At 34.5% G+C, this 13,211-nt stretch overlaps 1 protein-coding gene across 2 annotated transcripts in view; it reads left to right on the top strand.

Annotated features, from left to right (window-relative positions):
* NUCB2 (nucleobindin 2) overlaps window positions 1–13,211 on the top strand; it is a 36,462-nt gene that overhangs the window by 21,116 nt on the left and 2,135 nt on the right. For both annotated transcript variants that reach the window (XM_011286735.3, XM_011286736.4), the window contains exons 6-11: window positions 4,942–5,045; window positions 5,852–6,037; window positions 6,227–6,317; window positions 6,909–6,967; window positions 7,064–7,156; window positions 8,186–8,275. In XM_011286735.3, coding sequence (XP_011285037.1) covers window positions 4,942–5,045; window positions 5,852–6,037; window positions 6,227–6,317; window positions 6,909–6,967; window positions 7,064–7,156; window positions 8,186–8,275 — 623 coding nt within the window. The remainder of the gene's footprint in view (window positions 1–4,941; window positions 5,046–5,851; window positions 6,038–6,226; window positions 6,318–6,908; window positions 6,968–7,063; window positions 7,157–8,185; window positions 8,276–13,211) is intronic.

Here is a 13,211-nt window from a genome sequence, read left to right on the forward strand (position 1 = left end):
TCATATGCGAATAACAGCCACTTATGAGATACAATGGAAGACTCCATTTCCCAATACCAACAAAGATAAACTACCTAGAATAAACCTATTAAGAAATATGTAAGACTTACACCAAAAACTTTAAAATACTCCTGAAGGATGCAAAAGTAGACTTGAAAAAAATGAGAAGGCATAACATCTTTTTGATACAAAGACTCAACATTATAAACAGGTCAGTTTTCCTTAGGTTAATTTATTAACTTAACATGACCCAAATAAAAATATATACTTTTTCCCCCTGGTACTAGCCAGGTTAATTTTAAAGTTCATATGAAAAAAGGAAACAAGCTAGATAAACTATATACCTCTGAAAAAGAAGAACAGTGAAGGACTTGAGAGATATATGAAGTCTTAAAACATATCAGTAAGCCTCAGTCACTAGAACTGTATGGTTCTGGCATACAAGTAGGAAGACCGGTGGAACTGAATAGAAATTCCAGAGCACTGGATGTTATATAAGTAATGAGTCACTAAATTCTGTTCCTCAAACCATTATTACATTATATGTTGACTAAGTTGGATTTAAATAAAATTTAAAAAAATAATAAAAGAAATTCCAGAAATAAAAGTAACTACATTCAGAATTTAGTTTGATTAAAAGTGGTATTTTGGAATGCCTGGGTGGCTCAGTTGGTCGAGTATCCAACTTCGTCTCAGGTCATGATCTCATGGTTTGTGAGTTCGAGCCCTGCATCAGGCTCTCTGCTGTCAACCCAGATCTTGCTTCGGATCTTCTCTCTCTCTCTCTCTCTCTCTCTCTCTCTCTGCCCCTCCCCTGCTCACACTCTCTTTCTCAAAAATAAATAAACATTAAAAAAGAAAGTAGTATCTCATTATTAGTTGGATAAAGATAGATTTTTAAAAAGAATAGTGTTGGGGCGCCTGGGTGGCTCAATCGGTTAAGTGTCCGACTTCGGCTCAGGTCACGATCTCGCAGTCTGTGAGTTCGAGTCCCGCGTCGGGCTCTGGGCTGATGGCTCAGAGCCTGGAGCCTGCTTCTGATTCTGTATCTCCCTCTCTCTCTGCCCCTCCCCCATTCATGCTCTGTCTCTCTCTGTCTCAAAAATAAATAAACGTTAAAAAAAAAATTAAAAAAAAAAAAGAATAGTGTTGCTACAATTGGATAGCCATTTGGGAAAAGGTACAATTCGATCTCTAGCTCATATACATCAGAATAAGTACAAATAAATCAAAGACTTCAGTGTAGAAAATAATACCATAAAAGTATTAAATGACAACATAGGTGACTTTCTTTATCTTGGAATGGCCTTTCTAATTATGAAACAAAATCAAGAGGTCAGATTTGACAAGTGGGAGACCCTTCAAGCTGGCTCCTGTGTCTTTGTGCCCCCATGGGTTGGTTATCTGGGTGGCTCATAGACATTAATAAACATCTGAAAATTTACTCATGGTGAATAGTAGTTCTTAAACTTTAGATTACGTAGGCATCACCTGGGAAGCTAGTTAAAAATGCAGATTACTGGGAGTACCTGGGTGGCTCAGTCGATTGAGCGTATAACTTTGGCTCAGGTCATGATCTCGTGGTTCAAGTCCCACACTGGACTCTCTGTTGTCAGCACAGAGCGTGCTTCAGGTCCTCTGTCCCTCTCTCTCTGTCCCTTCCCTGCTTGTACTCTGTTAAAAAGAAATAAAACCTTTAAAAAAATCTTTAAAAAATGTAGACTACTGGATTTTACCTCTAGATATTCTGAATCTGGGATGAGTAATATGTATTTTAAACATGTACTTCTGGTCAATGGATCATATTGGCGAAATGCTTGTGTAGAGCATTAAACTCCCTGCCAGTGAGTAGATGTAGAAAACAAGTACCAAATACTCATTATCCTGGGATTAAGGATATCAATGAGAGGTAAATTGAACTTCAGGTGGTCAGACATAGAGGGTAATTCCATCCTTGAAGCCAGGCCTAAGGTGTTTTTTTTTTTTTTTTTTTTTTTAATGTTTATTTATTTTTGAGAGGCAGAGACAGAGCATGAGCAGGGGAGGGGCAGAAAGAAAGGGAGACAGAATCGGGAGCAGCCTCCAGGCTCTGAGCTGTCAGCACAGAGCCTGACGCTGGGCTCGAACCCACAAACTGTGAGATCATGATCTGAGCCGAAGTCGGATGCTTAACCAACTGAGCCACCCAGGCACCCTGAGGCCTAAGGTGTTTTGAGATTACTTTCTTCTTAGACAACCTCCATCCCCTCAATCTTGGCAGTGTTTTCTTTATTCTAAACAGGGGCTAAATTTCATTATCTAAAGAAAACGGTCTGATGCTTAGAAAACTTATGAATATTTTCTCATGGATTCAGAATTTTTGAATTAAAATTTTTAATAATTTGAAGAAAGACTTAAAGGGTCCTTTTTTTTTGGTGTAATTTTTAAAGTAGGCACTACATTCACATTCATTAAAACCAGAAAGAGTAAGTATAAGCATATAGCAAAAGTGCTCTGATATTTTTGTACTCTATCAGTTCTCACTGCCCTGAACATAATCCTTCTGTTTCTTCCTTCTTATATAAGCAAATAAAAATAACGGCCTTTTTTTCCCTCTCTTTTTATGCAAAAGATAGCATGTGATATGCATTTTGTGCCCTGTGGGTTTCGTTTAACAGCATATTTTGGAGTTCTTTCTGTATTAGTGCATAGACACCATCTTCATAAAAAAATTTTTTTTTATGCTGCATAGATTTCCATTATATGGATATACCATAATTTATTTAACTAGGCCTCTGGCAATGGGCATTTGGGTTATTTCTAGCAAATACTCTTGTACATATATCACTGCCTATCCATGTAAAATTATCTGTAGGATAAGTTCCCCATAGAGAAATTGTATACATGTGTATGTGTTTGTAATTTTTATAGATATTGCTACCTCCACAGAGGTTGTGTCAGTACATACTCTTACCAGCAATAATTTTTCACATCCTTGCTAATAGTATGTATCTTCAAACTTTAAGGATTTTATCATTCTGGAGCACCTGGGTGGCTCAATCGGTTAAGTGTCTGACTCCTGGTTACAGCTCAGGTCATGATCTCACAGTTTGTGAGTCTGAGGTCCACACTGAACCCTGCATCGGGCTTTGTGCTGACAGTGCAGGGCCTGCTTGGGATTCTCTCTCTCCCTCTCTGTCTGCTCCTCCCCTGCTCATGCTCTCTCTCTCTCTCTCAAAATAAAAGTAAACAAAATTTTAAAAAGTTTTAGATGATATAATAGTACAGTTTTAATATGTATTTCTCCTGTTTTGAGTGAGGTTAAGCATCTTTTCATGTATTTCACTGTCTGGTCATATCCTTTAGGCCTGGGTCTTATAACAAATCTTTTCTTCATAAAGTAAAATTTGTACAGTGCCATACTAAGAATTCAGTGAAAGCTTAACTGAACTAAATTTAGCAGTTTCTTACTTTCTAGTATAACAAAATCTTCCAGGCTCATCTTGTACCTACCCTGCCCCAGCCCTGGAATGAGCCATTTATCTGAGGATTCCTGGTTCTTTTTAGTGGGAAATGATATTTCTTTTGGTCCCACAGACCAAAGACTGGCACTAAGTGTGCTCGTTGCTTCTGGAATATATTTTCTTCTTGGCATTTTCATCGGACAGAGGTAGGAAATATATGCATGTCTATATACATCAACATATACATGCACACACATTTTTGTATATATAAATGTATATACATACACATGCATATGCCTGTGAAACACACATATATATATACATAAACATATTCATATTTTAGAAATAAATTCACACAGCACTAAGTCCCATCCATTTCCAGATTTCTTTCTTATATTCCATGATTCCATATTTGTATATTCCTTTTTCTAAGAACCCAGACATTTATTTATTTGTTTGTTTTTAAATCTAATTACTGATTTATTTATCTATTTTTAATATAATTTATCATCAAATTGGTTTCCATACAATACTCAGTGTTCATCCCAACAAGTGTCCTCCTCAATGCCCATCACCCACTTTCCCCTCTACTCCATCCCCCATCAGCCCTCATTTTGTTCTGTGTATTTAAGAGTGGAACCCAAACTTTTAACAAATCAACACATGTACCTATTTTGCTCAATTCTATTATCCAACTGAAATAGTCCAGACTCACTTTACCCACTCAACTGCAATAAACTGTAGCTTGTAAAAAAAAAAACTATTCACAAAGAAAAACAATTGATATTTCTTTAAAAATAAGTCCTAATCTAAATGAATTTACCTGACTTAGATTTTTATTGTTCCATAAAGGATTCATTGGAGCAGCATACAAAAAATTCCTTCATAAAAATTTTAGAACAATTCTTTCTAGAGATTCTACTTAAGGGGCCTAGGTGGCTCCCTTGGTTAAGCATCTGGCTGACGGTTTTGGCTCAGGTCATGATCTCATGGTTCATGTGTTCAAGCCCCATATTGGGCTCTGCACTGACAGTGTAGGCCTACCTGGAATTCTCTCTCCCTCTCTCTCTGCCCCTCCCCCACTCACATGCTGTCTCTCTCTCTCTCATAATAAATAAACTTAAAAAAAATTCTCCTTAGGTCTTTGATGAGGGCAGTATATTAGAGTTTATCCAATTAAAAGTAGGAAATTTGGTAGTTTTCCAATAATAAAAAAGTTTTTACTGTAATTATACTGATAGTCAACTAGCCTTTCTAGAAATAATAATAAAGTGTACATATTACATTGTATTCCATTCTAGATTCAAGGACATTACTTTTGCCTACAATAACAATATGTACAATATTCTAAAAGAATATCAACACTTAATCTAAAATTTTGAATATTCTCATAAAATCCTATAGGAATAAATATGAATGTTTATTCTTATGTATCATTTATATCAATGTTTCTAGCTTTTATTACTTTATTATTTACCATTTTTTCATTTTCTTTCAGATACGGGCATAGACCATCATGCTCTTCTAAAACAATTTGATCACCTAAACCACCTGAATCCTGACAAGTTTGAATCTACAGATTTAGATATGCTAATCAAAGCGGTGAGAATAATTCCAAACAATGTTGTCTTTGTTGTGCCTTTGAGGTTTTGTAATTTGATAAATAAATTCAATGAAGTGGTAATATAACTCTTAGATACTCTATAGAGTATCTTTAAAGGGAGAGAGCTTAACCCCTATTACTATAGAAAATAATATGGACATAACAATCTGTAACCCTTTGCCCACAGTTCCAAAGTCCAAAGCACTATTAAAGTTGAAACCTGGCTTGAATTATAGTAAGGCTATTTATAGTTTTTATTTAGTCTACTTCATTGAATATTAATAGACTTTGCTGAGGAAGTATTAATCTCTTTGATTATAGACTCTGCAAAGATATTCTATAATATGGCATATATGCCATATTCTCTTTCTAAAATCTAGAAAATTCTGAAACACATCTGGGCGCTGAGATTTTAGGTAAGAGTTTGTAGACCTCTTATGTTGTACTGTATGGAGTTATCAAACCAGATGTTGTAGCCTGGGTATTAGTTTAGTTAAGTGGTTAGAAAGTGTTCTAGTTTTCTATACTGTACATATTTTATATAATTCCTTCCTTCTTTTTAAAATCAATTTATATATTACTTGCTTATGAGGAGCTTTCTTAACCTGAGGCTTGAACTATGAGTTTCTTTGAGTGCCTACATACTGGTAATAATAATGACTAAAATAAAATGGTAGAATTTAAAAGAAGTGTCCAGTGATTTCTGGCCCTTCTATACTATCTTCTGTTAGAGAGTATGCTGTATGCAAGAACAGCTTTATTTATATTTCCAAACACTTCTTGTAATTTAATTTAAATATTATAGGCCACAAGTGATCTGGAACACTATGATAAGACTCGGCATGAAGAATTTAAAAAATATGAAATGATGAAGGAACATGAAAGGAGAGAATATTTAAAAACACTGAATGAAGAAAAGAGGAAAGAAGAAGAATCTAAATTTGAAGAAATGAAGAAAAAGCATGAAAATCATCCCAAAGTTAACCATCCAGTAAGGATTATGACTTTATGAAACCATAATTAGAGGAAGATACTTCTTTTGTATCAGTAAAATTTTATCATAAGTTATTAGTACTTTAGATTCTTAATTCTGCAAAGTTTCTCAAATTTGTATTTTATTTTCAGTCTATATACATAGATTATATTTTGTTTTGAGCATTTTTTAAAAATTGATTCACAGGGAAGCAAAGATCAACTAAAAGAGGTATGGGAAGAGACTGATGGATTGGATCCTAATGACTTTGACCCCAAGACATTTTTCAAATTACATGGTAACAGATTTGATACAAATATTAATATTTATATCTGCTGTTTGAAAAATTATAGTTGCTTTTCTTAACTGATTTTTGCCAAGGTCTGTTATTGAGTCCTAATGACAATAAATGTTTAGAGTTTTTCTCTAAGGTAATATCATGGTCTTTATTACTGATCTGCAGCATAAAATATTTTAGGTCAGTAGCTGTGTCTTTTGCTTGCTTTTACTGTTGAGTCATTACCACTTATGGCAAGGTTCTGTGTAAACTGAAGGTATTTCTGTGACTGGCTAGGTTATATCCAACATGCTTTATGCTATAACATTAAAATGTACTTTACTCCTATATCATATTGTTTCACTTCATATTTTTGAAAAAACTGATTAAGATATATTTTTCTAAAAAAACTATTATGAATTATGAATTAGTAAATTGTCATCAGTTGGACTGATCTGAGGCTTCATGAAGAGGAGGAAACCTTTTTCTGTAGCATATGGATGCTTCATGTCAGTACAACTTCTGCAAGCCAGTTGTAAAGAGTTGTGTTTTCATTATTTATTTTCGAAGGCATTAAAATCGATTTTTGTGTTTGTGACTTTTAAACTTCAGATGTCAATAATGATGGCTTTCTAGATGAACAAGAATTAGAAGCCCTATTTACCAAAGAGGTAAATGAGTTCAGTAAGTGTTCAGTGTTTTTGCTCTCTTTTTTCCTTTTATTATCTTCCTTTCTTTTATGTTGGTTTGAAACTTTTTTTTTTTAGTTGGAGAAAGTTTATGACCCCAAAAATGAAGAAGATGATATGGTAGAAATGGAGGAAGAACGGCTTAGAATGAGGGAACATGTAATGAATGAGGTATGCTTTAAAATTTTAAGATTATATGTTACTTTGATGGATTATTCAAGTTCTTACAATAAATCTTACCACAAAGTGGAAAATAAATATACAGAATAGGTATTTAATTGGATTTTGCTTTTTTGATCCAGAATATTCAGTAAATTCCTTTTAGTGTAGATAAAATTATTTTGTAACTGCTTTAAAATATTTTAAACTTTAAAGGATTTGTATTTAAAAGATTAAGATGCCATTGCATATCTTTTAGAAGTAAAAAATAACGTAGTCCAATATTTGCTATTTTAAAAACCTGCATTTTTATTAAGAAAATCTAAAAAATCCAATACCTTAATGGTTTATCATAACAAATATTTACTTCTTGTTCACATTATTAAGCAAAACTTTGGTCATAGACATCATAGGCAGGGTAACTAAGGCCCACTGTTTTAAGTCAGTGATTTTCACCTGATATTTGACCTATTGGTGATGAATTGGGATTTCTGTTGACTGCTGGCATCCCAAGTGCTAAATGAATTTCTTTGGTAATTATGGAGTTCACTTTTGTAACTGAATTTGCTATAGTTTGTAAGAGCCATGGAAGAGGATTGGGAGAGATTGTCAACTTTAATTTTGGTTTAGATAGTTGTTAAGAAAAATGTTGAGAGTACTTTAATGTAAACTTCTTTATTCTTGGCTGAAACAGTCATCTTTCTGGAAAGGTTATTTTTCTTTGGATTATGCATGATGTAGTGAGGGAGGAAGACAATAATAGCCTAACCAGTTAGATCAGCAGACTTAAGGGTGGTGATCTTTGAGGGTAATCAGGGATATAGATATCTCGCTGAAATCTGAATTATACAGAAGATAACAGTATCTATTTTTTGATTCTAATATAATGTTGAGTGTCTGGTTTTCTTCCCCCCACCATTTCTGTGGATGTTAAGCTAGCCTTAATTGCTCTTTGTTTATGTAGTAGCATCTATTAGAAGGTAATTTCTGGTAATATGAGAAAGAGTTATATTATTTACATAAACTTTTTTTTTCAATCAGGTTGATGCTAACAAAGACCGACTAGTGACTCTAGAAGAGTTTTTGAAGGCTACAGAAAAAAAGGAATTCTTGGAGCCAGATAGCTGGGAGGTAATAGAACCTACTTGAAATGGAATGTATGGTTCAAGAAATTCGACATCAGTTTATTCTACTTTTTAACTTTTATTCCCCATTATGTTTTCATGGGGAGCCTTGCTGTCTTGGCTTTTCATATAAAACGTCACTATAAAATAATGAACTTGATTTTTTGGAAAACCTGTGGCAATTGACCTTTTATTTATAATCAAGTTACATATAATTATAAGTCTTTTTAAAATTGCACTTTTTCTAAGTGTGAAAATTAGAAATATAGATACATTTATTTATTTTTAAAAAATTTTTTTAACATTTATTTATTTTTGAGAGACAGAGCATGAGCAGGGGAGGGGCAGAGAGAGAGGGAGACACAGAATCCAAAGCAGGCTCCAGGCTCCGAGCTGTCAGCACCAAGCCCGATGTGGGGATCAAAGTCACGAATCACGAGATCATGACCTAGGCCGAAGTCGGACGCTTAACTGACTGAGCCACCCAGGCGCCCCTAGATACATTTATTAAAAAAAAATTTTAATGTTTATTTATTTTCTGAGAGAGAGAGACAGAGAAAGAACGTGAGTGGGGGAGGGGTAGAGAGAGAGGGAGACACAGAATCGAAGTAGGCTCCAGGCTCTGAGCTGTCAGCACAGAGCCCCACACTAGGCTTGAACCCACAAACTGAGATCATGACCTGAGCCGAAGTCAGACGCTTAACTGACTGAGCCACACAGGTGCCCCGAAATATAGATACTTTTAAAGAATAAATTAGAATGGTAGAATTATTCCAAGGTAGACACTTAATTTATGCATTGTGTTATACCAGTTTGGAAATAGTTTGTATCTGTAGTATATGCACACATAGCACACATTATATAGTATACTGTCTTATTTTTAAATTACATGTACCCATAAACTCCCATCTATATATTTTTTAAATGGCTTCAGACTGTATAAATGTCTTGTATGTTTGGAAAATTCTGTTTTTTTAAAGTTAACAATATTTCATGATGCCATTACTCAAAAAACATGGTTTAAAAATGACTCCTTAGTCAGGCACTGGGGTGGCTCAGTGGGTTAAATATCTGCCTCTTGATTTCAGCTCAGGTCATGATCGCACAGTTCATGGGACTGAGCCCTGTGTCGGGTTCTGCGCTGACAGTGAAGGGCCTGCTTGGGATTCTCTCTCTCCCTCTCTGCCTCTCCCCTGCTTGTGCACATGTGCTTTCTCCCTGTCTCTCTCAAAATAAATAAATAAAATTTAAAAAATTACTCTTGGCATTCAGTTGTGTGGTTGTAGCATAATTTATATAACCATTCAAACAGATTTAGCCATTTGGGTCAATTTCACTTTTTTTTTGACTGTAGTAGTTAGCCCTATGATGACTCTCTACTTGTTCAGACATTTTTAGGATCTATGATGGTTTCCCTGGGATTGAGCCCTAATAATAGAACTATTCTCAAGGTTTATGAACATTTTTAGTTTCTAAATATGTCTTGTCAAATTGCTCAAGAAAGGTGTCCCAATTTGTTCCATGGTTTACTGTGCATACACATTTTTAAAAGAATAATTGAGGTAGCAACCAGAAGAGACTGAAGAAAGAACATTTTAATTTTCCATACAAAATATGAAAGATCGCCATTTCAATTAGATTTTTAATTGTCCAGAAAATGGTTTCAGATAGGGTGACCAACTGTCTTGGTTTACCCTGGAATGAGTTTCCCGGGATGTAGAAGGTTTTGGTGCTAAAACAAGGACAGTCCCAGGATGACAGTTTATCATCTTAGTTTGAGATTAAAGAAATCAGCTATTTTGTCATAGGGTTTTTTTTCCTACATTTGCAATATTTCTGGACTTTGGTGAAGAAGAGAAGAATGCTAGTATTATTTGAATATGCATTCTCTTTATTACTTCTGGTGAACTAGATCAACAGATAATTGCGTATTTTTTTTTCATTTTGACATAATTTTAGATTTACAAAAGAGTTGCAAGAATAGACAAGGAATTCCTGAAAACCTTTCCCCCAGATTTCCCATTTTACTACAATTATTCTCTTTCTTTTTCTTTTTCTTTTTAAATATATATATATATATATATATATATATATATATATTAAAGTTTATTTATTTTTAAGAGAGAGAGAGATAGAGTACGAGTGGGGAGAGGCAGAGAGAGAGAAAGACACAATCTGAAGCAGGCTCCAGGCTCTGAGCTGTCAGCACAGAGCCCGATGCGGGGCTCAAACCCATGAACTGCGAGGTTGTGACCTGAGCCAAAGTTGGATGCTTAACTGACTGAGCCACCCAGGCGCCCCTTTCTTTTTCTTTTTGTTTCTCTATTTTTAATCTGTGCGCATGTGTGTGTATTTATATATAACATATATAATTTTCTTGAGAGTAAGTTGCACATGATTCTTCTTTAACCTTAAATACTTGACTGTGTATTTTTTGCAAACAAGGATTTATCTTGCATAATCACAGTAACATTACCAATGCTACACACATAATACTCTTCTCTGGTCTCTAGACTTTGTTGAGATTTTTGTCAGTTTTCCTAATACTGCCCTTTATAGAAAAAGAACATCCAGGATCATACATTGAATTTAGTTATGTCTTCCTAGTCTCCTTTAATCTGAAACAGTTCCTGAGTCTTGTGTCTCATGGCATTGATATTTCTAAAGAGTATAGACCAGTTATTTTGTAGAATCCCCCTCCATTTGCTCTTTCCTTAGGATTCCTACTTTTGGTAGAAATAGCACCAAAGTGATGCCAAGTGCATCATATCACCGAGCATATGCTGCTGATTATTCTTATAACTGACAATGTTAATTTTTATTATTTGTTTAAGATGGTGTCTACCAGGTTTCCCTTCTATTTTCTATCTTGTAATTTAAAAAGTGTTTTGTCTAACTCTTCATACTACCAGAATCAGAAGCCAGCATTAAAAAAAAAAGATTCACTTGACATCATATCAAAAGCATTTCCAAATACTAATTGTAAGCATTATTTTAATAGTTATTGAAGTGCTTAACTGTTTTCTCAGGGCTAGACATCCATGCTTTTACTGTTTATTTTAAAAAGACAGTGCTGCTGTAAACACATTTTTATGTAAAGCTTTTTATGTGGTTAGGGTTATTTTATAGGATGGATTCTCAATGTAGCATTACCAAGACCGAGGGAATCTTTTTAAGATGGTTGATATATTTTGTAAAAGTACTTTTTGAAAGAATTGTACATTATCACCAATAAAAAATGAAAATGCTGTGTTTAAAAAAAAGGAATTTCTGAGGGTATACTCTGAGATTAATTATTTGCTAATTTTAGCATCTATTGATGATTCTAGCCAGAAACAATTGTTACTATGATTGTTTACAAATGGTGATTTTCTTTCTTTTTTTTTCTTTTTTTAATTTAATTTTTTATTTTTAAAAATTTACATCCAAATTAGTTAGCATATAGTGAAACAATGATTTCAGGGGTAGATTCCTTAATGCCCCTTACCCATTTAGCCCATCCCCCCTACCACAACTCCTCCAGTAACCCTCAGTTTGTTCTCCATATTTATGAGTCTCTTCTGTTTTGTCCCCCTCTCTGTTTTTATATTATTTTTGTTTCCCTTCCCTTATGTTCACCTGTTTTGTCTCTTAAAGTACTCATATGAGTGAAGTCATATGATTTTTGTCTTTCTCTAATTTCACTTAGCATAATGCCCTCCAGTTCCATCCATGTAGTTGCATATGGAAAGATTTCATTCTTTTTGATTGTCGAGTAATACTTCATTGCATATCTATACCACATCTTCTTTATCCATTCATCTATCGATGGACATTTGGGCTCTTTCCATACTTTGGCTATTGTCGATAGTGCTGCCATAAACATGGGGGTGCATGTGTCCCTTCGAAACAGCACACCTGTATCCCTTGGATAAATGCCTAGTAGTGCAATTGCTGGGTCATAGGGTAGTTCTATTTTTAGTTTTTTGAGGAACCTTTATACTGTTTTCCAGAGTGGCTGCACCAGCTTGCATTCCCACAAATGGTGATTTTCTAATCGTCATTCCTTGTACATTTTATTAGTTGGCCTTCTACAGTAAGGAAAAGTTATCCCTTCCCCCATCTCTGTTTATTTGAGTGGAGACTCATGGCTTCTTATCTTATTCAATAAGCTTGTATCCTTACTATCACTATTTATTTTGATGCCCAAATTGCCCCAGATTTGGCTAGTGGGAGTTTCTTCAAACTGGCTTTTGTGTCCTCTTGGCATGTTACCTATCTTTCTTCGAGGATTCCTTACTTTTTCGCATAAGATGTCCAAGGCTTATCTTGTTCTTTCTCCATCCCACCTCTAGAATCAGCCATTTTAATGAGTAGCACTGGTTCTTTTCAGTGGAGATTGATATCACAGACCAGGATCTGGGCACTGGATGTGTTCCTTGCTACCGGAGTATCATTGCTTCTAGGGTTTGTCAGATAACAGAGTTGGGGAATTTAAAAAACAATGTGTATGTATGTGTGTGTTTATATCTATATATTTATGTTTGTATTATATGTTTGTGTATATGTACATATTATACACACACAGATACATCCATATTCATCTTCTTATATTTAGCTATCCATATATGTTAAAACTTACTGAGTTCACACTGATACTTCCTCAAATTTCAGTCCAATGCCTCCAATTCCAGTACAACATTCCACCTCTTCCTCTTTCCGTATTTCATATGAAATCTAGTTCCTATTTTCCACAATATCATTCCACTTATTTCCTCAATTCTAGGATGTACAAAGTGTTTCAGAATTGCTAAACTCTGCAAAACAAGAATTGATGATTTGTTTAGATTTTTGTTTATTGTTTTTAACCTGAGCATGTAGTCAGAATACTGCGATTAAGAGTTTCTTGTGTTAGTTTATTCCCCCTTCCCGTTGTGTTTTATTCACTTAAAATAAAAGCATTA

The sequence above is a fragment of the Felis catus genome, chromosome D1 (genome assembly GCF_018350175.1).
Source record: "Felis catus isolate Fca126 chromosome D1, F.catus_Fca126_mat1.0, whole genome shotgun sequence".
Lineage (NCBI taxonomy): Eukaryota > Metazoa > Chordata > Mammalia > Carnivora > Felidae > Felis > Felis catus.